Source organism: Lissotriton vulgaris, chromosome 9, assembly GCF_964263255.1.
Source record: "Lissotriton vulgaris chromosome 9, aLisVul1.2, whole genome shotgun sequence".
Lineage (NCBI taxonomy): Eukaryota > Metazoa > Chordata > Amphibia > Caudata > Salamandridae > Lissotriton > Lissotriton vulgaris.
The window spans coordinates 356,159,652-356,187,114 of record NC_141697.1 but is presented as its reverse complement, the minus strand read 5'-3'; the positions used below and the strand labels follow the sequence as shown (position 1 = coordinate 356,187,114).

Here is a 27,463-nt window from a genome sequence, read left to right as displayed (position 1 = left end):
CATTATCCCGCTTTACATGACGAGCTCAGCTCGTCATCAGCACACGCCACCCGTGGGTGATGACGAGCTGAGCTCGTCATCAGCAGCGAAGGGGTTAATTTGGGCTCCCCAGTACATTTTTTCAGGTAAAGCAACCCCAAGATACTAAAAAACCACCACCCTCTACAGCAGAATCCCATGTAGGCAAGGCTTTGGTCAAGTTGAGCTGCCTGAGTTGAAGACTATAAATGTTGTCTTCTGGGTATTAATTTCAAGCTCCATGCATTTACAAAAGGCATTACAACTGTTAGGGATCCTCTGTACACCCATCGGTGGTTTAGAAAGCAGAAGAGCATCGTTCGCCAACATCATTATTGGCACTTTCCTGGTCGCTAACTTGGGTGCATCAATGTTCTTCCCTTCATTTAGTGTCTTGACAAGTGCGTTGATAAATAGACAAAAGAGGGTGGGTGCAAGATCACAACCTTGTCGGACACCACTATCTGTGGCAGTTAGTTCTCCATGCTTGCCAAATCTAATGGTGGCATAATTGCCTTAATGGAGCTGCTTTAAGGGGAGGCATAAATAGATTGGAACCCCCAGATCACTTAACGCCCCCCACAATTTGCCTCAAGGAACCAAATCAAAAGCAGATTTTAAGTCCATGAAAAATAAATAAGGGCTTCAACCCTCTAAAATCACCGTTTTCCAATGTAGAAGTTGGAGCTTGAAGGTTTGATCTGTAGTGCACAACTTTTCCCTAAAGCCTGCTTGGAAGGTACTGAGGATTTATTTTCTTCCATCCATTTCTGTAGACGGTCCAGCAACACACAGGCCAAGATTTTCCGACTGACGTTTTTAGACTTATTGGTCTATAGTTTGAGGGAAAGAGTGGTGAGACCTTTTTTAGAGCAGCAAATTTCTGCACCAGCTCAGGTTGAAGGGGTCGCTATTCTCTTAAGTTGAGTACTCAGAGTAAACTTTAGTTGAAGTTGAAGTTGAAAGGAATGTATTGAGCGCACAATGACCAGGCAGTTTCTTGGCGCTAAGGACAGATGTAAAGGAAGAACTACTCACTCAGCAAAGGCTTGTGAAAACAGCCATGTTTTCAACAGTTTGCGGAACTCTATATAATAAGCTGCGGTTCTGATAGTAAGCGGTAAGGAGTCCCAAAAAGCAGGGGCCAAATAGGAAAAACACCGACCACCATGTTTCTTCCTTTTAAAGCGGGGCACATGCAATAGGTTTTTAGTGGAGGAACGAAGATCACGATTGGGAATGTAAGGCTTAAGTTTGATGGACACAAATGATGGGGAGGATCCAGCTAATGCCTTAAAGATCAAACAGCCAAGTTTAAACAAAGAACATTCAGTGAGGGGTAACCAGTGGAGGGATTTAAGAAGGGAAGTAATGTGATGGGATTTAGGAAGCTTAAACACTAGCATTTTGAATGAGTTGAAGACGACAAAGCTCGTAGGCGGGTATACCGACATACAGAGCATTCGCGTAATCAAGACGCGAGATAACCATAGCTAGCAAGATCGATTTAAGCGCCTCAATAGAAAAAAATGGGATATCTTGCGATTAATATGCAAATTAAGAAAACATGAGGACACCACCGCACTAACTTCCTGATGCATAGAAATGTCATTGCTGACTTTGATGCCTAAACTTTTACCAGTGTGAGAAGGGGAGGAAGGAGAGTCAAGAGAAGGGGACCAGAAGTAGAGGACCAGGGACTAGGAGTACCACCAGTAAGGACCAGCTCTGTCTTATCTGGATTGAGCTTGAGATGGTTCGTGCTCATCCAGTCGCTGATAAAGGTCATAACAGATTGAAAGTTGAGAATAGAAGAAGAAGAAGATGAGATATTAAATATAAGCTGAAGATCATCAGCGTAGTTGAAAATGGTGACGTCCAGTTTATGAAGAGCTAAGATAAGGGGAAGAATGTAGAGATTGAAAAGAAGGGGAGAAAGTTACCCCCTGGTGAGTATTTATCTCTTCTCTCATGTTTTTGTCTGTTTTGTGTTTCATTCCACCTCTAAAAGAATACTTGCATTGCAATATGCACTTCACTGTAATAATTTACCACTAACAGTGTATGGGTTCCAGAGGAGCATGCTACTCGCCAAAAAAGCGCTTCAACACCCAATCAAGGGTAGCAAGTGCTATATAAATGCAAACCTTTTTCACTCTTCTATTCCCCACTATCCTCCTCAAACCAAATAACTGACATCCCGAGTAAATGCTACTTGACAAAAAGTGCTTTGACTTCTCATCAGGGTTAGTAAGCACTATATAAAGGCAATTACACTACAATACAATCTGCAAAGTATATTACATCTCAAAAGTACACAGAGTCATTACACATTAAACGATCTCATACAGGAGGCAAGTATTTTATTTACTTTCTCACTATAGGAGACAGCATAAAGACAGAACATGCTGCAACTCTCTCTCTCTCTCTCTCTCTCTCTCTCATACATACACACACACGCACACACACACACACTGAAATGGTAGCTTCCATCACACTGATACAATATTGTAAATATGAAGGAAACAAGACAACTAGCAACCAGGAAGGTGTGTCACTGTCTGTGAAGTCAGCTCAGCATTCTTGGAAGGCAAGTTGGGAGTGCTTACATGGGACCCCGGAGTCAGTGTGTGGATCTTAAAAGAAGGATATTGTGGCTACACATATATGCCAATTCTGATGCATGTGTGGTATTCCTTAAGAGATTGATTCACTTAGAATTTGCTTCATCTGCACAGAGCCAGTTAAGGCTGAAGCTATTTGCGAGGGATTGTTTAGGTGGATGCAGACAATTCTAACATTTAGTCTATGTCATATCTTAATCCTAACCACAACAAAGTTGCGATAAATGTATTGCCCCATTCTCAAGCTGGTGCTAACAGCCCATATCACCAGTTTACCTGCAATAGCAGTCGCTAAAATCATCACCGCAGATGACCCCGGAAACTAACGTAATGAGATGCACAGTAGACTTTCGGAAACACCACTCCACAACATTCGCAATGACCAGCCAGATCGGCGATAAGAACACAAAACAGGCGATAAGGCGCGTTAGCAGCAGGAAATTAACACCTGCTCCGACCTGGTGTAAAGTCCGATGACAGCCTGCACCAGAAAAGGGAGCCCAGCCCAGAGCCACACCAGAAGAACAAGAGATGCCATGGAGCTAATAAACATGCAGCTCAGAGCACCAACAGGGCCACAACACCCACAGTCACCACCCCCAGGACACCCGCCCCCCGCGGACCGCCCCGCCCCTCCCCCCCCGACCACCACAGAGGCAGCCCAGACAAAGACAGTGGACCTTCAGGAAATGCACCAGCCTCACAGACTCAACATCAGAGAATGTCAGCGCTCACTACAGGTTCAAAAGGACAACTATCCTCTATATCTTGAACATCACTGCCCACAAGCTGACGGTACCAGCACAGCGGACAACCAACATCCCACCTCAGACAAAGCTGCTGGCTGTGCTGTACCTGTTGACCTCTGGTACCTTCCAACCAACACTCACCAGAGTCAGAGAAGTCTCACAGCCAGCCCAATCCAAGTTCCCCACAACTGTATTGTATGTCATTTTCAGCTTAGTACCAAGCTACCTATACTTCCCCCACACTGCCCAGGAACAACTGGAGACAAAGCAAGGCATCTACCCCATGGCTGGCTTCCCCCACGTGTTAGGGGGCAATTGATTGGGTACACGTCCTACTTGTGCCCCCTGGCAACACTGCACACAATTACCGCAACAGAAACCACATGCATTCCATCAATGTGCAGGCAACAGTGGACCACCAGGGAATTTGCACCAACATCGTCGCCAACTACCCAGACAGTGTGCATGATTCCTACATCTACCGACAGTCCATCATCAACCAGCACTACCAGGATGGCACCCATGGAAATGCACTCCTCATTGTCAAGAACCAAAAAAACATACCTCACACCTCAACTCTACAAACATGCAATCACAACTCTGGCAATGCACACGTTACAAACTCACATACAATATGCGAAACAACAGGCCCACCCATCAGACACGATAGCACAACTTACTGTGGGAACCAGGGCCAGCCATGTGCATAAGCCATCAGCGGCATGGCACCTCAGCCACACAATAGCAGATTTTGGGGAGAGGTGGAAACCAGGCATGTGCAAAGGAGGTAAGTGACCCATGAATTAGAATGTACACAATGCCACATGTGGCATGGATGTGATGGCCAAACTGCACTATGCACACCACACACATATCCATGTTGACATACATCGCTGGTGTATGGAGTGTAGTGGACAGTGGACACAACCATGTCACCCCAGTCAGTGGGTAAGTTCGCGGAAATGTAGCTTGTGACGTTCCCCCCCTGTAAGCGTGAGGAAAGTGGGCTGGACCGGAGTACGCCAGGCCAACGTAGGGGTGTGAATAAAAAACATGTAGCTCTGGGCATGGTTTTCTTCCGGAATGCCTAACTCTCTGTCAGGACGGCACCTCTCACCCCGCCACAAGGCTGACGCCGTCCCCATGAGCGGTGGTGCCTTCAATCCTTCAGGCCCACAGGTCTCAGTTCTCGTTGACCTACTCCACCGGCATACACAGCGGACAAGTAAGTCACACATTTGGAACCGAGTCTTGATTACACTATGGCGGAGGACAATTTTCATGGCAGAGTTTATATCACTTTACTCCCTTCAATGTGGTGCCACCAAGTTTGTGTATAGCATTCCAACCACACGTGTTTGGGCCCTCGTGGACCACTGCCCTCAGGCCACATTGCTCTCGAGTAGGTCACACATTTGGACTGGGTCTTGATTCAGCACTGGAGTTCATATCATTGTCTCAGCCTCATCGCAGACTGTATCCCCTCTTAGCTCTGGTGCCACTAAGTCTATTTCCCAACATTCATGGACACTCTCTGGTTGAAATTTGGTGGCGTCTGATTCTACGGACTGAGGGTTGTCTTGATCCTCATGTAGCATTCCACTCCTCAATTTGCTGCTTCTGTATGGCTTCTACCCTCTACATTATGCCCTGGAGGACACCTTCCACTGTTCCCCTGCAACCGTCTGCCACATTCCCCTTCGACATCAATGAGGACCCACTAAGTCCGCATGGCCCTATCTCAGTGCACCGCAAGTCACCGTCCTGTTGCAGTGTGCCTGTGCTGGCCGCAGTGCATCCAGGGCCACTAACTCTGTGCAGCTCAAGTCAGGGACCCTGTCTGATGATATATTGGATGGCCTCTGAGACAATGGCCTTGGGGTAATCAACGCCATGTGTCTGTGGCTCTGCGCTGTACGCTGTCTCCAGCCTCAACTGCAGTCCACCAGGGCTCACACATAAAATTGAGTCCTGACCGGCCCGGACGTCGCATCATTGCAGGAGGCACACACCACCACTGCCAGAATGACCTCCAAACACCAACTGCCAGAGTCAAACCAGCCGTACTGGCAGACTAACGGAGTTGCTCACACATATCGTGGATGCCATCATCTGCCTGATACCCTGCTCAGAACTCAGAGCACCACAACTCATAGATCATTTCTGATTGAGTTGTATACTGTGGAGAGCTCACGCAGCAATGTCACCTCAGGCTGTGTGGGAGAACTGGGACAATGAGGAGGAAGATGATGCAGGTGTAACACACCCCACTGCAGCTGCAGCAGGAATATCCCAAAGGGACTCAACCCTAGATATTTTCTTCACATGAGTATGCTCAGCTCTAGCGCCCCCAACCTCAGTGCACTGCAACTCACGGTCACTTCTGTTTACATATTGGGCGACCTCTGTACTTGCTCCTGCTACCACCATGATGCTCCGCAGTTGTCTCTGTAATGCTGCTGTTTTCTGTTCAAGTTGTTGCTAGCAGCAACTACTTCATATGGGCTGGCTTACACTCACCCTATACACATCCAGCACAGGTGTCACTGCTCATGTGACCCTGCCAATAAACGTGCCCATAGCCAGTTCCACAAACTATCTGCTTGTGTCCATGTGGTCATAATGTATGCATGAGGGTCCCGGGCCCTACAACATTACATTGTGCTGTGAAGAGCGGACGCAACCATGTCACCTCGGGCAGCGGGTAAGACTTTAGACATGTAGCTTTGTCGTCACCCACTGAATACATAAATAAAGTGGACTGGGCCATCGTACAGAGGTCCAGCGTGGGTGCGTGAATGATAATTCTGGGGCTCTGGGCATGGTTCATTACAGGAAAAATGCATGTGCAGTGTAGGTCTCCTTTGTGGGGTGTAGGTGGCCCCCGAAGGGAATTAGACACCCACATATGTGATCTAGTTCGGCTTCCATGAGCTCTGACCCCACCCACACCTGTTCGGCCACCTCCTTTTGGCATTCCAACACCTGGCAGAATGCAATGTGTGCCTCAGGAATGTGTTGTGAGCCAGCCATAGTGGCTGATGGCTTCCTGCTGTGTGGTCTGTGCAGGGGCTGGGGTCTCCTCTATGTAGCTTGGCTGCCCTGCTCCTGGGGGTGGGTTGCCTAAGATTTCCATGAACTTTTGTAGGGCATCAGTGTTGATGGTGTGTTGGTCCTCTCCTGCATCACTGCTGAGTTGTCTGGTCTGCTGTGCTGGAGGTGTTGTTTGTCCCGCTGCAATGTGAAAGGGAGGTGCATGTTCACATTGTGTTGACATGTATGTTGGCACATTGTTCTAGTTTACATGCAGACGGTATGACAATGTACATTGTGACTGTTTGGGAAGTGCTGAATATTTAATGCGGGACAGTGGGCATTTGGACTACATGACGGATGTGAGGTTGTACATGTACATTTCCATCTCACAGTTTCCTGCTTTGTGAGATGTGATTGGCCTGTTTCTGCCCATGAGCGGACCTAGTTGTGTCCGCTGTTCTGCAGTGTCGATGTTGCACTTTGTACCACATTGTCGTCAGAGGTGCTGTTACTGCTATGTGTGTGTGCTGCAGTGTGCCACGGGGATCAGGAAAATGTTCCTGGGGCATTGTGGTGTGCAGTGTGCTACACATAGGTGGGCATGTGTGCCATTGTGCCCATCTCTCTCATCACCCCAGTCCCTGGTCGTTACTCACCCTGTTGATGTTGTGTCAGGTCCTATCGAGCTGTGTCCGTACTCCAAGCAACTTGCACCGTCTCCACACTGATGACTGTGGCCTCCATTACCTCCAGCTCCTCCTGTGGCGCCGGACTCCCACCTCCTGTCGCCGTTGCTGCCTTCCTGTTGGCAGTGGGTTTGTGCTTGGTTTGGCTTTTCACATCATGCCAGCACCTCTTGACCTCCTCCATAGACCTCCTCGACACTCCGACTACATTCACGTTTGTCAAATTCACGTTCAGTAGATGGTAGTGTTCTGTCCCCTCTGTGATGCTGATCTGGTTTGCCCACGGACTGCACCCTGTCTGCCTCTTTATCTTCTCCTTGGCCTTCCCCGACCACGAGGTTCCTTGCTGGTGGTCTGTGCGGCTTGTGGGGTTCGTGTTGGCCTCTGCACTTGGGCCAGGTGCATCCATGGTGCTACGCAGTTTTTTTTCTCCCTTTTTGTTGTTGCTTTTATAGTGCATTTCCCGCATGACGCGTGGGAATTGCAGGCCTGTCGCTGTTTTTCACAGATTTTTGTATCACGTTTGGCCTCATTGCACCTTTTTTTGCATTCGCGCTTCGCATTTTTGCGGCATTGTGTTGACTTTATCGGAGACATTTGACGCGTTATTATGAGCCTATCACATGGTACTGCAGTGTTGAGAATACAACGTAACACAGCGTTATTTTCCAGAGATAAACTGCGACGTGAAGAATTGCATTAAGCTAATTTTGCGGTAATTATCAAACATTCTTGAGAATGTCCCCCTTAAATAGCTATTTTATCAACAGCTGTGTCTCCCAAAGCCACTGTAAATGTTCTGAGTATCTCATTTAAAGATTAATCCGAATAGGGAAATATTCCTTTATTGAATTTCTTGATTGTCCCTCTCAAAGTTTCCTCACCTTACCTACATGTGGGATGTCCGCTTAATTTGAGATGGCAGAGCCTTAGCTGATTCCATTAGAAGCAACTTGCTGTAAGGCCCAACCTCAGAATAACAGCCAACCTCATGACGTAGGAAGCTAAGCTCTGTCTAGAAGTCGGACATGCCTTCCAGCATTGATTTTTTCCTGCTCAGGAGTGCAGCATGAACTATGACGGTCCCTGGCACACAAAAAAAATTGCACTGGGGAGAAACTGCCAGACAGCCGAGTATATTGATCTTTTTGTTATTCCGAAACAAATCTTGATCTGCCATGACATGGTCATGGACGTAAAGTAGCCGTTACCAGGGGTCACATCTGCCAACCCTTACTTGTCTTTTGCTACCCATGGGATTGCTCTTGTGACCCCCTATCTTAGAGGTAACACCAGGATCGGAAAGTGAACTCTGGTCAGTGATGTTTATTTTACAAATCTTGTGGAATGTGCTGAACATAATATAAGTAAATGCATCAGCACAGGACTGTATACGGCATTCAGCCAGATTAATATTTTTTAACTGCTATACCAAAATGTTATCACCTGAGAGAGAGATGGAACCCCTCTGCTGCGATCAAGGTCTAGCTTTCAGATTCATTTTCAGCCACATTGCAGCAGTCCTGAAAAAATAGGTCAAGAATTTAAGCAGGAAGCATTTAACCAATAGCCTAGTGTCTCATATGTGTCTCTCTTTGTTGTGGGTTTTCCAGCAAGAAATGTCTGCCCAGTGTTTAGCATTTGAGATCTGTTTAATCAGTCTGATGTCATATAGAGGTGTGTGCAACAGAGAGAGGTACCTACCTGTGATAGATGACGGCAATGACATTCCTTATGTGTGCCAACAATAGCTGCTACAATGAAATGATATGTAGGGTAGCATAGAAGCTAAAACACAAGTGAATTTCTTAATAATACAATTCATACATTTTGAGTGTACAGCAGTTCAAAGTTAATTGACACATATAAGAACAGTTAGCTTATGTAGACAGTGGCTCCTTGTACTGCTATGTAATTAAACGGTTGTGTTGCACAGCTGAAAGGAAGAAAGGTTAGTTCCTAGCAATACACTTGTGACACCTTTCTTGGAAGCAGATAGTGAAAAAACGACATAGGATGAATACATTTGGGAGTTGTGTTAAATTGTATTAGCCAGTTTTGTGTAGTGCTTAATAACTCATTGTGGTTCGAGTTCAATATTTTTAGTCTATTTAACTGTTGTGTCTGTGTTAACTATCTGAGCTTGAGGGTCAGGGCTACAAATTACTGATACCACTGTGTGATCCGACCTGGCATGGAAACCAGAAATTCTAAAGATTAACACTGAAAATGCTGCAGAAGAAACTGCATAGAACATGAAGTACCAAGTTACATTCCTACCTAAACGCAGCTTTCCTTACTACTCTGATAGCTGTAACATCACAATTTCCAAAACACACACTCAGTTGTTAAGGGTGAAACACAGACTCATTTTGAAGCATGTGTGCATGCTGGTTCCGAGAAAGAAACTCAGACTCATGCACCATCCAGGTCAGTCATTAAATAATGATTGTGCTGCTGTGTTGCTCTACCTAGCTATATAATGGGTGTGTCGGAGCATATAGACGTTGTTTTCGGGGCATTTGAGGCAGTACTTGGAAATGTGATAGCTGCACATAGCAATGTTATGGCTCTAGGCCTCATTAATAATGGGTCTGACTCTAGCCTATGATTGGTTTGCTGAAGTTCAGTTAATATTTGGGTGGAATTCCAACAGAGTTTTAACTTCTGTAGATTTTTTAAAATATTTTGTCTAGCCTTTATAGTGCATCTTTAAGAATATCACTTCCTGGAATTTTACCAGGATCAAGGGTCATGGACATAACTTTCCATGATGTCATAAACGTCAAAGCCTATGTGATGTCACTTCCTGTGATGTAAGAAGAGGGAATGTCAGTTTGTCTGAGCTTACTTCTGCTACTTCTGGCATTTTGGTGAATCGACGTCCATGGACATGGTGGGTATACAAAGTAAGCTACAGAAAAGGAGGCACAGGAAAAGGCAGATTGTACATCATGCATACATTAGCATACTCAAGGATGACCTAGAGTCTTTGACAAAACTAGTATCAAAGAAAATGTTCCTGGGTCATCCATTGTTTTGTTAAATATCTATGATATTTGTATATTGGTTATAAGCAAAATAAAGTTAAAAAAGAATGTACAGCAATGGTTACACGAACTATTTTCTACTCTTTCTCATGATGCAAGAACAAACATTTAAGTAAAATTGGCTGTGGCAATAGTCGTTTGCACAGCTACTTGTTACAAAAGCACCAAAATAATGCATAATGGTGCTGCACTAATAGTGTTATTGGTGCAATGTTTGGTATACAACACTTAGGGTCTGATTTAGAGTTGGGATGACGGGTTACTCTGTCACAAAAGTGCTGGGTATCCCGTCCGCCGTATTAGTGGTCCATTGCATCCTATGGCACTTGTAATATTGTAGACAGGATATCCGTCACGTTTGTGACAGTTACCCATCCACCAATTTCTAAATCAGGCCCGTAGTGCCAAATCAAATTGCTGTATACTTGCTCAGGTTCAAATCCAAGTTGCTTCATTCCCAGTAACACAAGCAGAAAATGGCAAAAATTGATGTGTTTTTTCACCAGCACAAATTTCTTTAATTTGGCTCCATTTATCTTTCTGATCAATATTCAAATGATATACGTTTTCTTTTATGGTTTAAAAACATGCGAGGAAAATATAACAGAAGTGCTATGCAGTGATGTAACATAGGCCTCCATGAACCCCATGGTGTGGAGGGGCCACCTCAGCACAGTACCTTGGCCTGAGAGCTCCTGACTGACTCCGGATGGGGGCTCTTCCATGTACTTTGCAGGGGAGGCCCGTCAAATTATGTTACCCTACTGGTGCTCTGCACTCTATATTCAAAATGGGAAAAATGTTTTATTTGTGACATCACACGTCTGATTTACTATTCCAGGTTATGCAAAGAAGCACTGCAGACCTTCTAAAGTAACAATGAAAGTTGCTGTTTCCTGTCTTATACTATTGGGACTTTATACTGTGGCTGACTTGTCAGCAGACATCAAACATGATCCAGAAACGAACCACTCACCCATAATTGCAGCACAGTACCACTTTATGCCTGCCAAGGACCATCTAGAGGGGGTCTTACCAGGAGCACTACTCATACGCAATGCCGCCCTCAAAAACAATAACTTTGGCTTCAATCTGTACCGACTGATTGCAAACGAGCATGATGACAATGTGTTCTTCTCTCCTCTATGCGTGTCCTTTGCTCTAGCCTCCATCCTGTTTGGGACCAAGGGTGCAACACGTGATGAAATTCTCCAAAGCATGGATTTGCATCTCCTGCAAGACAAAGATCAGCCCAACCTGGTGCCCACTTTGTTTAAGCACATGAAAGCCCTCATTACAAATAATCAAGAGCTAATGCTCGACCAAGGAAACTTTGCCTTCATTCATGAGGAATTCCCAATCAAAGAGTCCTTCCTTAACATGTCCAAGCAGTATTTTGACATGGAAGTCCTTCCCGTTGATTTTCAAAACTCCACAACCGCGAAGGACATCGTTAACCAATACATCAGCAAACTGACAGGAGGCAAAATATCTAAACTCTACGATTCCCTGGATCCACAAACTAAATGCATCCTGATCAATTACATTCTGTTTAAAGGTAATTTTTTGTAATATATGCATTATGCTACGTAACTATGTAAATTGTGTATGTCTTACCACTGGAATCCTGAATCGTGCTTAATGTAAATATTGTGAGTCGGTGATTGGTTGTGCATTCCCCTGCATGTGGTGGGTGGACTCCACTGAAAATCAGATCTCCAAACCCATTTCCACTGTGTACCCCAGGGAGAGGACTCTTTCTGCACAAAAAATGTCTTGAAAAAGAAAATAGAATAGGTAAAGTGCTGCCCTTGTCTGGAAAGTGCGTGGATATGTGCATGAAGTGTTTGGAAACAGTGCACATACATGCACATTTATCTCTTCACACCCAGGTAGGCCCAATTCGCTGATCACATGAAATAGAAAACAATCAGTGGCAGCAAAAATGTGTGCAACAAATAAATGCCTGGAAACTAGATTAAAGGCTTCAGTCTCGATGGTAAATTGATATGGAATGATTAACTAGGAACATTCTGCCAAACTCCAGACACAGAACATCTAATTCATCCTGATTAATCTGATGAATGCAATTAGCAACATGCTCCCTCATAATTTTGGACCTAAAACACAAACACAATTTCTCTCTACTAGGCCGTCTCTAAAATGGATCTATCAAACCCACTCCTATCCTAGGTAAGATTATCTCTGGATCAGACTAAAACATTGTACTTGGTGAAAAAGTGAGGCAGCAGGAGAAGTTAGGTAGCTGTGCTAAAGTTTTCACATCCAACAAAATTGTCACATTTGCCACAAACTCCTACCAGAATGACATCCATTTGATGCACCCATCCAATTCCTATTTAATGCCGATGTATTGAATGGGTTAGCCATCTCCTAAACGATACCTGGTGGCAATTCCTACATTGTTGCTAAAATCAAGGCCAGCAGTTCCAAAACACTGCCAAAATGTATTTTTTTCTTGGGCATGTAGATATTATTGGTCAATGACAAAAACAAACAAGCATCAGGATCATGGAGGAGATGTTGTTAGTGGCTGTGCTCCTATTGAACAACTCAATCCAAAACGTTGGTCACACACTTGAAATTACTTTGTCCTATAATTTGAGTGTTTGTCACCAAAAAAGACAAGATGTAATTTCCTGCTCGACAAAGCCTGCAACCAGATTAACATCTGGGGCATTAAACAAGGTATTTTAGTGGCAGTTCACCTGCCCGAATCAGTGCCTATCTCAAACAATTACAGCAAACAAATGAATGATGTATTGAACCCAGATCCTTGTGACTGGGGTGAATGTTTGCATTGTCCAGCGTTCTATCCATCAATTGTGTCTTTTACACATCTCAAACAATTAATCACAGCTACCGTTCTGGTATCACAGAACCTCAAAATTTACCTCACCCGTATTACTACAATTTGCTGACTAGGAGATGGTGTTAAACCCTAATTTAATGAGGCAATGTGTCCCCCAAGCTAAGGCACTTCCCAACACATCAAAGATAGCAGAAAATATTCAATACGTAAATGGGGTCACTCAAAAATTGAGTTCTAGATCAGCAGAATACTTAAAGGATTGTATTACAATATTTTAAAAAGTAAGTCAAAACAGATTCAGTGTTATGAGGCTCTTAACAAATAGGACATACTGAGAAGTTCAAAATTTAAAATGTTCTAAAATACAAATGGGCAGCAAAATCAGGAGATAAACGGACAGCATCCCCAGCAACATCTAAGCCCCCACCCACAATACAGAGGTTTTTGTACATGATTTTTACATATGAAATTACCATTAGCACGGTGTGAGCAAAAATATTATTTCATTAACAAATCAGAACACAGGAATATTAAAAGTCATATTGCCTTTACACCTAACCACTATCCCACTGCATGAATAATTATTCTGCCCACTCTTTGCTAATACCATATGAAGATGGTAGAGAAAACTTGATAGATGAACAACAGCTAAGTATTTTGAATGAATAGGGTAGAGTGCACTAATAGAGGGACCCTAAAATGTGGTTAAAATGTGTAACTGAGCCGGGGAAAAGTACATCAAAAACAGCATGAAGAATGATAATGGAAATATACTGACATGGACTCTGCTTGAAAGTGTGCTGTAGAAATAGTAAATACTGAGATGTGCAGGGAGAAGGATAAGATGACAAGGGTGACCTCCATCTTGAATAATATGGCTGCTAGGTCCAAACTGATGCCTACTTAACAAAACTCAACATGTGTTATTTTTGCACAACATAGGGAAATTGTTTTGAAAGCAAGAGCACTATATCAGTGTATTCATATTTTATTGAGTGTGAAATTACATTCTCCATCTTGTTAATGATGCACAAAAAATGTGAACCCAGAAATAATCTTGAACAATATCAAAACAACTGTAAATATCATTGCTCAACTCAGAATATCATTGCTCCAAAGCAGATGTGGAAGGGAACGCAAACGAGCAAATGCCTGTAAGATGTCTTAATTGAAGTCAACGCAGAAGCTACAATGGTTCAGGGAGGAATGTACATAAGAAAAGTGTATATATCCACCCTAAAAAAGTTTATCATAACACATGAGAAAATTTGAAAAGTAAAGGAAAGACTTAAGAGAGAAAAGCTGCAAGTGAATATATAAAGAGAATATATAAAGATACCCACAGACAAAAACGTTTTAGAAAAGGTTTCCTGTTATGGAGATAAATTATTATGAAACAGAAAATATATCAAAACATAGTCCAAACATATAGAGATGGTGCTCATAAAGTTACACATAACAAACATGCAGTAATACAAATTACAATGTAAACAAGAAAACAAACACAATGGCAGAGGAATAATGATGCAGAAAATGTCAGCTACATCGAAAGATCAATGGTACATTTAATACACTCCACCTAATTGCCAAAGGGAACCTCAACGGTAAGTAAGTAAGTATTTTATTTAGCATAGTTACTTAAAACCATTGCTACACAGTATTTCATGACATTTCATTTATAAGTTACAATTTTAATAAAATAGTATAAAACAATTTGCTAAAAATCTGTAAAATCTGTACAAAAATAGTTGTTTAGCAGCATCCAACTCAGTTCCTTATGACTATAATGTTGTTCTGTCCAAAGTTAGCGCCCAGTGGTCGGCATCTTGATTTCGTGGCATTCTCTTCTCTGCTTTTCACAAATCTTTTACCAGGCGGCAGTTCAGCTGCGTGTTCCCTGGTGCAAAGCATGCCAGCACAGCCTGCCTCAGTGTGCGGATGCCTTTCTGGTTTAAAAGTGGCTTTAAGAGCTGTTTTCGTTCCTGTGTTAGTTCTTTGCACCTGCAGATGCAGCGTTTCCTCTTGCTCTGTGCTGCACTGGCGACAGATGGAATCGGATTGGTTTTTTAGGCAATGTGGATAGTGCTTTATGCATGGTAACAGACCAAGTCAGTACTTCAGGAATTGCATTTTAATGGGTTTGGCAAACCCCAGGGCTAGGTATTTTTGAGCAGCGGGAGAGGTATAGGAGCTCAGGATCATCCAGCCGTGCAATCTTCTGGATAGGGCTGCCTTGTCATCAATCCAGGATTGTCTCTTAACTGTTTTCTTTGTTATTTTTTTGAGAAGGCAGTGGCTTATAGATGTTTTCCAAAGCTCGAGGAGGTCCAGGGTGGTCAGGCTTGCTAGTAGGTACTTATTTGCCGGTGATGTTTTTTTTCTGTTGTAGTTCTAACCACAAATACCAGTTTAGGGTTCCTGGTTTTGTTTTTCTTACTTTGTCCTATAAAATAACTGTCACACCGTGTCTTGCTAGGGTCTGTTTTGGAACACCAAACTCAAGCCTGATCTGTGCTGGAGAGACTCTTGTTGGTAGACCAAAGAGTAAAAAAAACTGTGCCACAGACATATGGAGGTGAAGACGAGGGACCACGGTTAACTATCTTGTAAAAGATATTCATATGTGGATGAGAAGAACATCAGTACTATAGTCACCACTCTATAGTGGGCATTGCACAGCTAAAACCAACCAGGGACTCCGTTGCCCGTCAGTGGGTCCTTACGTTTATGCTATGTATCAATCATCATCAAGTTTCGACAATATATATGCTGTGTATGGGCCCCAGATATCACGTGGCCGTGAGGTGACAGGCAGTTCCACGTAATAACAGGACAGCTGATCCCGGCAATATGCCATGTCTTTCAACCATACTTTGACATCTGGTGCTCTCCTCGATCCCCAAGCCATAGTCACTCTGCGCTTAGCAATCTGTAGTGCCAGAACTATCAATCGTCTCATTCCGGCAGGCACTCCAGAGGCCATACCCAGCAAGCACAAGCACGGATCAACAGCAACGTCAACTGATGTCATTTCAGAGAGCGCCGCAGCCACAGCAACCCAGAACTCATACACACGTTTACACCCCCAGGCCAAGTGGATAAGGTCAGCGCCTTCCACACCACATCGCACACAATTGGGCGTATCACGGAGACCATACTTAACCAACTGTGCAGGCGTGTAGTACCATTGTTGTAAGAATTTATAATGAATGAGACGAAAATTCCCATTAGCGACAAATCCACCAGTCATGGAACAGCATTCAGACCATTCTTCATCGGTCAGTGGTTCCGGCAAACATGTATCCCACCTAGCCTTAGCCAGCACACCGCCCCCTCCCTCATCCTCTTGCGAGGCCCGGTACAGTCTCGAGATCAATTTCACTCGATTTGCCGTGGTATACAGCAATTGTGAGGCACCTAACACTGGCGGTTCGTCCGGAAAGGTAGGGTATAAAGCACATATCGCAGCCTGACATATATAAACGTGGCCATTGTGGTATTAGTGGTCTGTTCCAACAAGTTCTGTAACGGTAGGAACGTTGCACTCGGGAATACATCTCTGGTAGTGTTAATCCCTGCACCCTGTAGCAACTGTAGAGCTCCAATTTCGCTCGATACTGAGACTTCAGCATGATATAGCAATGGCATACTCGGGGCATATAATGGCAACCTGTTCGATCATTTGCCTAATTCCCGCCAGGCCGTGGAAGTAGATTGCACCGTATCCACTTCCCCCTTGTCAAATACTGAGTGTGGATTCACTATCATCACCTTTAAAGGAAGCGGTAGGACAGCGCTAGCCTCAAGTGCTACGTGTGGCGTATATGGTGGGGCTGATAGCCAGTAAGTGGCAAAGTGTGCCTGAGCACAAAGATAGTACTGTCTCATGTCCAGTATAGTGAAACCCCCCAACTCGTAAGGTTTCGTTAATACCTCCCACTTCACTCACGGCTTCTTCCCGGCCCAGGTTAAAGTAATTAGCAAGGATTGCAGTTGTGTAAAGAAATGGGACGTCAGGGCGATTGGTACGTTAACAAAATAGTACAAAAATTTAGGAAGAACCACCATTTTGATCAGGGATACCCGATCAGCAAATGTGAGTGGAAGCCGAATCCACCGCGCAACCTGGTCTTCCGATTTCGAAATAGCCACTCCGTAGTTAGCCCGAATCGTTTCTTGGCAATCCCTGTGCACCCAGATCCCCAGATAATGTACTGGCTCCGTCGCCCACTCCAATGGAAATTCCAATGGGAAAGGCAGTGTGATATCCGTGAGGGGTAACAGTATGTATTCATCCCAGTTGATGGACAGGCACGAAAAGCGCCCAAATCGAATGAATTCCCGAAGTACTTTTTCCAAATTTTGAGCAGGCTCCCTTACATACAGGACCATATCGTCGGCGTACTGGATACCGCCAGGGACCGGAGAGGGAATCGTAACGCCGTGTCTGCATACCTTTGTCGCAGAATGCACGCTAGGGGTTCCAATACGATAGCAAATAGCAATGGTGAAAGGGGACAACCTTGCCTAGTCCAAGCATGGGCGGATTTTGCGGATCCACGATCCGCGGATTTTGCGGATTTGCGGATCCGCGGATTTGGGGCGGGGCTTCCATGCGAGTGCACATGCCTCTTGTGTGCATAAAAGGTCAGAGAAAGATCAGTTCAGCAGATGAAGAGAAAGACACCCCTGGTCACAAGAACAGCACGGGTATTGTGCTCGTGAAAGTCAAGGATGCAAAGGCCTCTATACAGCATCACAGCTGATTTTCCACGGTAGAGTTGGGAAAAAAGGCACACCTGTCCAGCCTCGACGACGCTCACGATTGTTTTTGGGCTAATGAATGAGTCACTGAATTTGAGCATCAACTAGTTCGAGCGACCATGTGTGTGTTACTATGCAATCTCCCCGAAGGGCGCAGGGGTCCCTTGAGTGAGCTGTCCATCATAGTGGGGGAATGGCGGGAAGACGGTGCAAACCGCGAGTGTGTGCGCGGGGCCAAACGTGCGGGGCTTCCATGCGAGTTCACATGCCTCTTGTGTGCATAAAAGGTCAGAGAAAGATCAGTTCAGCAGATGAAGAGAAAAAGCTCCTGGTCACAGGAACAGCACGGGTATTGCGCTCGTGAAAGTCAAGGATGCAAAAGCCTCTATCCAGCATCACAGCTGATTTTCCACGGTACATTTGGGAATAAAAGCACACCAGCCTGGCCTGTTGTAACTATTTTATGATGGCGCCGGCAAGCTGCCAGCGCCATCCTAAAATAGTTACTAAATTAGCTTCAACAGGAAGCTCTAATAGATAAAATCGAGCACCTGCTTTATTTTATCTATTAGAGCTTCCTGTTGAAGCTAACTTAGTAACTATTTTAGGATGGCGCTGGCAGCTTGCCGGCGCCATCGTAAAATAGTTACAACAGGCCAGGCTTCAACTTTTGCCCCCGGATTCGCCGCTCGCGGATTTGCGAATTCTCGGTAAATTCGCGGGAGTTCGCGGATTGCGAATTTACCGAAAATTCGCAAAATCCGCGAGCGGAACGGATTTTAAGCTCATACTTAGCCTAGTCCCCCTCTGCACAGGAAATGGTGCCGACACATGACCGTTACTTCGCACACGTGCAACTGGGTTCGTGTAAAGCAAAGTGATTAAGGAAGTAAAGAAAAACGGTACTCCCATGCGGTGCAGCACTGCTATCATTTATCGCCAGGCCACAGAGTCGAATGCTTTCGCAGATTTTAAAAGTACCGCCACCGCTGCAAGGTCTGGCTTGAGAAGGTGCAGTACTGCAAACAAAGCCCTCAAATTGTGAGTCGTGGATCGGAGGGGGATGAAACCGGACTGATCCGGCAATACCATAACCGGCAATATCAGGCGCAACCGTGTTGCGAGGACCTTGGCAATGATCTTAACGTCTGTATTCATAAGGGACAAAGGCCGATACGACTCGCACCTATTACGTGGCTGGCCCGGTTTTGGTAGAGCCACCAGCAGTGCTTCCCTCATCGTTGCCGGCAATTGACCCTGCTCCAATGCCTCTTCCAGAACCATCGCCAAGTGTGGCAAAAGCAAATCTACATATTCTTTATAAAATTCAGATGGTAAACCGTCAGTTCTGGCACCCTTGCCATTTGGCAGAGCCCCAATCGCATCTCGAAACTCCCCCTCTGTTATGTGATGCATTAGGAAATCTTGTTGTCCCTTCGAAAGCCAGACCAATGCTATGTCCTCAAAATATTGGCTAATTCTTCCTCCCTTGCCGTCTCCCTATGCCCATACATCTGCTCATAGTATTGTACAAAACAATCCAGGACACCAGTCGCACTAGTCACAGTGATATCCCCATCCACAATCTCCTGTACTCCACAGTGCCTAGCCCACGGTTCTCTTATTCTATCTGCCAGTCCACGTCCCGGACGCCCCCCTCACCATAATACCGCGCTCTAGTACGTTTGGACAAGAATTTAACCTCTTGGTCTGCCAGTTCATTATATTCAGTAACTTTCAATCGTATCGTAGCTAATAGGGACTCCTCCGGTAGCACCTCATGTTGTCGTTCAAGAGACAACAGTTCCCCCTCCAATTTGTCCATGGAATCCCTCAGCGACTTGAGCACTCCCGATTGCAGCCCAATACATGCTCCCCTTATCGTCACCTTAAAGGCTTCCCAGACTGTACACATGTTCTCAACAGAGCCTACGTTTTTGTCAAATAATTCTTCAATAATTGTTCTTAGTTTCTCGCGCAGTACCAGGTCTGTTAAGGTTCCCGGTGGTAGACGCCAGGAGAAGGGAGCCGGAGCATGCGATGGCAGCCATACCTCCATAAGCAGAGGAGCATGATCAGAGAGCGTTCGAGGCAAGTGGTGCACGTTCACAACCCAGCCACTAACATCCCGTGTCACCAACCAGTAGTCCAGTCGCGACCATGTGTCATGCGCTGATGTATAGCAAGTACCTTCTCTCACTTCCGGATGGCCCAGCCGCCACACATCCACCAATCCAAGTCCACTCATACCATCACGCATCGCGTCAGCCGCCCTCTTGTGCATATAGGGTCTCTCATCCTTCCTGTCCAATGCACCATCCAAAGTCACATTCAGATCCCCTCCACAGATAATTGCCGAGGGAGGCCGAGTATAGATCTTATTTCACAGAGTGACATAAAATTTAGGGTCATCAATATTTGGACCATATACATTGACCAGCGTTATCAGCGTACCGCACAGTTTCCCATGCAATATAATATATCTACCTTCTTTGTCAATGTCCTCATGCAGTGAAACAAACGGTACATTTTTCTTCATTAAGATCATAACCCCACGCGCATATGATGAGTAGCTGGATGCCAATCGAGTGCCCGCCCATTGTTTAGCCACTGTCTCAGCCGCCCTCCCCTTAAGATGCGTCTCCTGAAGGAAGGCCACCTGTACTCCATGCCTGTTAAAAAATGCCAACATCTGTCTCGTCTTCTGTGGCCGGTTCAGTCCCCTTACATTCCATGTGATACAACTAATCTTGCCCCCCTTATCCATATGACCCTTCACTCATTGTGTCCTGAAGTATAGAGAGTGAGCTCACCGCCCAGCACCAGTTGTGGAATACAAGGCAACAGACCAAACACTGATCTGCAGGAATCGTCTTAGAAGCAAGGTGAAATGTCAACCAACAGATCCCATTCCCATTTACTGCCCCTCTTAACCTCCCACCGATGACAATTGAATTGACTACCCAGACCTGAAATCCCTGGCAACCCCTAGCCCTCCCCCCACCCACTTCAGCACCCCCAACCTGCCAAAGCCTTCCCCAACCCCCCAAACCCATAAATCCCAACTCTGCTCCAAACATTTTGTGAGGATCTCCCATATGTGGGGGTGTAGGGGGGCTCATCCCCCGTTAGTGAACTAAACGGGAGAGGACCAAGCTATTTATACGAACATCCAACTCCCTCAACCCCAGCACCATGGCTTACAGCATAGCATTCGCATATTTCGCACACTGAAAGGCATTATTCAAACTAATGTCCCATGTGTCACCATTGTGCAACCATTAGCACACTATAAACACTGTAGTAACTGTCTTTCCCAACAGGCAGCCATCCACCAGCCCATGTCTGCTGTCCATTCCATCCCTTACACAGAAGAGTGGTCTCACAAGGCCATCTGTATGTCCTCAGCAATTGTTAATTGAACCAGTGCTTAGGTCGTATAAGAGTGGCTGGAGTGCATGCCGTACCATTGAACATGCAAAGATGCACAGTTCCACCACCAACAGATCCAGTTATACAGTGCCAAAGCGTCAGGAATGAGAGTGGTTTGACAATTAGCAGCAGCACCCCCGTTGTGATGAACGAGAATTACTGAGTTGCTTGAAAAGTCTAAAGGCTCATGCTACTTAGTCGTGTTCGTCTTCCCCCCTATCCTGCGCCATATTTGAGTCACGTTTTCTCTTTTTTTGCTTTTTAGCATAGTCCATGGCCCCCTTAGGAGAGGTAAAGATTTTGTTATCAGATGAGGCCCAGATCCGGAGGCGGGCCGGGTACAGCATGGCATATGGTATTTCTTCCGCTCTGAGAAGTTGTTTCACCACATTAAATTCCTTCCATGCTGTTTGCACTGCCATTGTGAAATCTAGTTTGTTGCCCTGATATTCTATGGTGCCCTTCTCACGTGCCAGGCGCAAGATCACGTCTCTGTCTTTATAGTTAAGTATGCAGGCAATGATGTGTCGGGACTGTGCCCCAGGCACTGGCCGTTTCGCTAAGGATCGATGTGCTCGTTCCACTATGAATACTCTGGATAGTTGTTCAGACCCGAATATGTCTATCAACAATCGTTCCATGAAATCTTCCATTTTGCCAACATTTGTGGATTCCGGCAGCCCCGTAATGCGGATGTTGTTGCAACGGGACCGCCCTTTCAACTCCTCATTTTTGGCCTGAATAACCGCCAAAACACGCTCCATATTGAAAACTTTATTAGTCACTGTGGCAAGACGATCCTCTGTGGCTGATACCCTCTGCTCAACTTCTCCCATCCGTTCATTCTGTCTGTCGAATTGTGTAGCCATATGATCAAGTCTGTGATTAACTGCCTCCATGGTGCCTTCGATGGACTGCAGTGTTTTCTGCATTGCAACGAGCGTGGCCTCTAAATTCGGCGTCCCGCCGGTAGCCCCAGGGGATTCAGTGTCCGGGAGTGCCTGTGAGGAGGACATCGCAGTTTTTCTAGTTTCAAAATGTATTTTGGGCTGATTTCTCTCAGGTCTGCCCATGCTGCAACCAGTCCGCTATATCCAATATCACCAGTAGTAGGGTGTAATCTGATAGTGATTTGGCAATGCCTACAGGCCTGACCAGTATCCAAAACCAAAGGGTGTATGCAGAACCAGCACCCGAGGCAAAGCAGCTCCAAGCGCCACTCGGGCTCTATCGCCAGCCAACTAGCAGTGCCGAAGCCAGGCCCAGGTCGCGCCACCTCAGGAAGCCGATCTCCTCTCCTCAGTCTGCCATGGGGCCCAGTATCAGCTTCAGAACAGAGTCAGCGGTAATTCTGCAGGCACCACGGAGCCGCCGTCTCGCCGGTGTCCCCCTACAGACGCCCGGGACCACACCCCGCCCCCTCCGGCCGTAGTTTGCGCGGAGCAGCCCAGTATGACCTAGTGCTGCCTCCGCAGGCAGCCCCGGACTTTCCTAGGCCGCTGCCCCACTCACCGCCACCAGCAGAGTCAGGCGCCAGCCCCGGGGACGGCCATTCGCTGCTGCTTCAGACTGGAACTCCCCCGCTTGCCTCGTCAAACTTCTCCGGCTGCCCTCACTGCTCTCAATCTCGATGCCAGGTGCCGCAGGACCCCACCACAGCAGCCAGGTCTCAGTCGCAGCGATCAGGCCCGAGCGCCACGAGGCCGGGCCCCGGCAAGACGATCACCCGCCAGTATTCGGCCCGGGAGAAAAGATCGACATCCGGAAACAGCTCCAATCAGTGCCGTGTCGCTTCAATCACGCATAGCCATCAAGCTGGTAAGTGGCAAAGGCAGAATGTGTAGGATATTGGAAGGATTTTAGCTCGGTCTGGCGGCGCCTCACATGAGTGCGGCCATCTTGCCCGGCGCCCTCTAGCGCCCCCCCTTTTTGGATCCTTGTTAAGTTGGGATTTCCACTGTAGCTTTGCTGTGTCCTTGATTTAATTGGGGCAGCAAATGATTTTGCCAAGGAGTTCGTATAGTTTGTCCATTTCTCCATCTCATTGCCACCTTCAGGGAATTTGAATAAAAGTGTTGCATCTTGCTTAAAATTATCTTGCATCACTTGCACAAATTGCATTTTTCTATAGTTGATTGTGGTGGTCGTGCCTGGCTCACCCTTCCATCTCATGAGTTTTGGCTTATTTGTGGGAAGAGTGAGCTCCTGAGGCCGTTGATCACTGTCTGCTTTGTCACCCATACTGAATGAAAAAATATCATTAAAAAGGGTTAAAAACAAAAATGTATAGTCTAGTTTCGAGTGTTTGGTTCGTGAATGATGAGTAAATGCCACAGGAGTGTTGCCTATGCGTCTACCATTCACAGCTCTGAGGTTCAGATGTTCAAGTTCCTCTAGTAGGCTCTGGCCTGTTTTTTAGGTAGTTCTGATGAATTGTTACGCTGTTAGGGATGTTCCATAGCTGGTTCTGTATCATTACTTCCTCTGCTAGTGATGAGCCAAGCAGATGTAGGTTAAAATCCCCTGTGAGTGTTAGATCTGGTGTTTTGATCTCACTCATGCAGAGCACTACAAAGTTTGTCAGTTGTTTTGTATACTTGATTTTCCTGTTAGGGTGGATATAGGTGTTTATTATTGCAATTTCCTTGTTCCCGTTCCCTGATGGCCCAAATGAGGTGGAGATTTTTATTGCTATGGATTCTGGTATTATCAACCCAACTATGTGAGCTGAAGTTGTACATGTGTTTATCACATAGATTGCCAGGCCTCCCTGCAGATGTCCATATCTTGCCTTTTTTAGTGCGGGTGAAAAGAGGCGCAGGTATCCTTGTAAGTGTGGCGGAGCAGTTAACCACGTCTCCTGTAAGGCAATATTGTGGAATTATCTTAGATAGTTTATGAAGTCCAGGTCTGCCTGCTTTCTATTTAACCCATTGAGGTTCCATGAGCATATTCGTAATACATTGATTTCGCCTCCTGGTCGATTGTGCCTGTTGATCTGTCAATTGTTTCTTGGTTGATTAGTAATTGTCCTTGTCGCACATCCCGGTCCCTCTTGACAAATTCCTTGTTGTGGGAACTCTGGATGATATATTCGTGTTTCAAACATATCCATTTATAAGGTCATCATCAGGATACAAAGTAAAGGTTTGGAAGCAACCATCAGACACAATCTGCAATTTAAGCATTACCATTTGTAAATGTCGGGGTACTGACAATCATGACTAGAAAATGTCAACCAAGGGCTTATAGGAAGAAATAGGAAGAAAGTTTCAGCATACAAGAGAATAATGCAAGCCAATATCAGTCACAAAATCCACGTAACAGAACCATACACCATTAATCAACCAAATTTAAGAGGAGGCAAGCAAAAACAGAAGTCAAATAAAAAACAGCATACCTATGTAGTTCTATAGGCCCATAATGAATTAGACACCGAACGGGATTTATATTGCAAATCTGATGGAACTCAAAACGTTTCCACCTAAGGTTAATCGTGTCGAAATCTACAAGCCCAGTTGATTTTTTTTTTGTTTAAAGAAAAAAGTTTATTCATGAAAATAAAAATACAATCTGAAAGAACAGAAGATAAAATCCATGTATAAAACATTGCTAAATCACTAGATAAGCAAAAGGAAATAATGGAAATCGTATATAATTATGATAAACATAACCACTGTATAATTATTATTGCAAAGCAGAAAGTAAGAGGAAACAGAAATGAATAGTAAACACAATAAATAAAGCAGAAAAGGTATTAATGGGGGTTTAGGCACTTCTTCAATTTGGGGGTTATTAAAACCTGTTTTATTTGCAGACATACCTAAAAAAATTGTTATGGGTAAACATAGAAAATCTCGCTTGATGGCTAAAGAAATTGGAGAGACAAATGCCAAACCTAAATTGTGATTGTAACAGATACCATACCACCAGGCTTGGTATTTTTTATTTTTTTTTTATTTATTTTTTGTCCTCATCTTGCGATTACTGTATGCTTGTGGAGTGTCAGGTGTCTACCTCATTAATCTTTTCCGACACTGCCCCTTGTTCTCTCTTGGCTGGGGAGTTTTGACTTTGAGATGGTGTGGTATGAGGAGTTTCCTTTACTCGTTTGCATATTGAAGCTTCTGGCTTGGATCGGGGGGGGGGGAGCTAGCCAACTTGACTACTCAGCAAGTACCGTACTTGTATACCAAAAGATGTATCGCTTTAATCATTGGACTTAAGTTTAGATCTTATTTGAGTTAACAAAGGTTTCAAAACTATCCCAAAACTTAAATCTTTTGCCCACATTTCTTAGCTTATCAAGTTTATTGATTCTTATTGCCGAGTTCAGCCATTCTGTATGAGTAGGGCTAGAAGCTCCTATCCATTTTATACAGATTTCTCTCCTTGCGAGTACAATCAGTACAAAAAGGAGATTTTCCTGCTCCTTGGTAAGCCCCCCTTCATTACTTGAGTCCAATATCCCGAAAAGAATAAGTGTAATACTCACAGTTAGTTGTTTGGACATGATAGTACTCAGGGTCTTACCGACTTGATCCCAAAACTCTTTCAGTTGAGGACAGTTTTTAAACATATGAATATCATCTGAGTTTTCCTCGCCACATTTTGGGCATTTCTTTATTCCAGCGTTTTTAAATTTGGAAAGTTTTTTTGGCGTCCAATAAGCCCTGTGAATAGTATACAAATGATTTCTCTTCAGAGCGGCAGATTTCAAGTAGGTCCAGCATTTATCTACTGATTTTTCCCAGATTAAGTCCAGATCTGTGGTTGCAATATCTTTCCCCCATATTTGGGTTTCCATGTTATTATTTGTATCATTGGCCATTATCAGAGACCAATACCACTTTGCTACTTCCTTAGGTATTCGTGCTACATTATTCATGTCGTCTTCCAGTTTTTCATTACCATTGATATTAGGCAGAGTTCTAGACCAACTTTGCATTTGGTAATATTTAAATTTAGATAAAGTATTATTTGACATTTCTTGTAGTTCTGTCCATGTTTTTAAGTTTGAACCATTTAGAATTTGTCCCCAATATACGATGTCCGCACTTTTTAATGCCAATGCAAGAGTGTCTTTTAAGCATTCTGGGGTTCCAGGAGAGTCCCAGATAGGAGCCCACTTACTGTAATACGATATGTTTAGATTACCTCTAATTTGTGTCCACATCTTTGCTGCATCCCTTAATATCTTTAGCTTTATTTTTTTGAAATATTTGGGGTGTCCAAACTTATACAGCGCATTATCTTCTGATTTTGTGATTACCTTGAAGTATGCGGGATAATATTCGTAGTTTTTTAGTAATACTTTGATATTTTTAAATTGGAAAGCTCTGCAGTATTCCACCAAGTCAGGGCTAGCCAACCCCCCATCTTTCTTACTCCTCCTGATTTTTTTCCAAGCTATTCTCGAACCTTTTGCTGCCCATATGAAGCTTGTTAGATCTCTCTGTGCTCGAGTTAAATCTGATTTTCCAAATTCCATTGGTATCGCGTTGAATAGGAATGTAAACTTTGGCAGGATGGACATCTTGATTAAGTTTGATCTCCCAATCAGACTCAACGGTAAAGAGGTCCATGTCTCCAGGAGTTTTCTTACTTCTCCGGCAACTTTGGATAGGTTTCGATTTGCAATCTTCATGATATCATGATTGATTAAAATTCCTAAGTATCTTATTTCGTTTTTTATATAGTTGCTTTGAAAAGTCGTGTTCCATGTCATGACCTCTGTCTTCGTTTCATTCACCAAGTAGCCTGAAACTATCCCGAAGTTCTTTAAAGATTTCTCAATTCTTGTTTTAGTTTTTGAGTAGTCGTTAGTAAAGATCATTAAATCATCCGCATATAACGCGATTTTTTTCTCCCATGCGTCGTGTTTGAATGGAGTGATTTTGTAGTTTTTTCTTAGTTCGTTTGCCAATGGTTCAATGTATAAGTTGAATAATAAGGGAGAAAGTGGGCATCCCTGTCTCGTTCCTCTAGTTATCTTTATATTTTCTGTTAACCTGCCATTGATTAGGACCTTTGATCTTGGATGTTCATAAATTTGGCTTACCATACCGATGGAGTGGGGTCCAAAATTGTTATTAACCATAACTTTCTCAAGAAAGGCCCAATTGACTCTATCAAAAGCCTTCGCGGCGTCGACAGTGAGTACGGTGAGTGGGATTTTCTCGGTTGTAGCGATATCTATTGCAGTTAAGAGTTCTTGTGTTACTTCATGTAAATGTCTTCCTTTAATGAAACCTTTTTGATCTTGATGTAT

General features: G+C 44.6%; 1 protein-coding gene across 2 annotated transcripts in view; it reads left to right on the top strand.

The window, feature by feature from the left end:
• The window catches only part of SERPINA10 (serpin family A member 10), a 218,944-nt gene that overhangs the window by 44,056 nt on the left and 147,425 nt on the right, over window positions 1-27,463 (top strand). For both annotated transcript variants that reach the window (XM_086937725.1, XM_086937724.1), the window contains exon 3: window positions 11,005-11,721. In XM_086937725.1, the coding sequence (XP_086793851.1) occupies window positions 11,043-11,721 (679 nt within the window). In that variant the 5' untranslated portion in view covers window positions 11,005-11,042. The remainder of the gene's footprint in view (window positions 1-11,004; window positions 11,722-27,463) is intronic.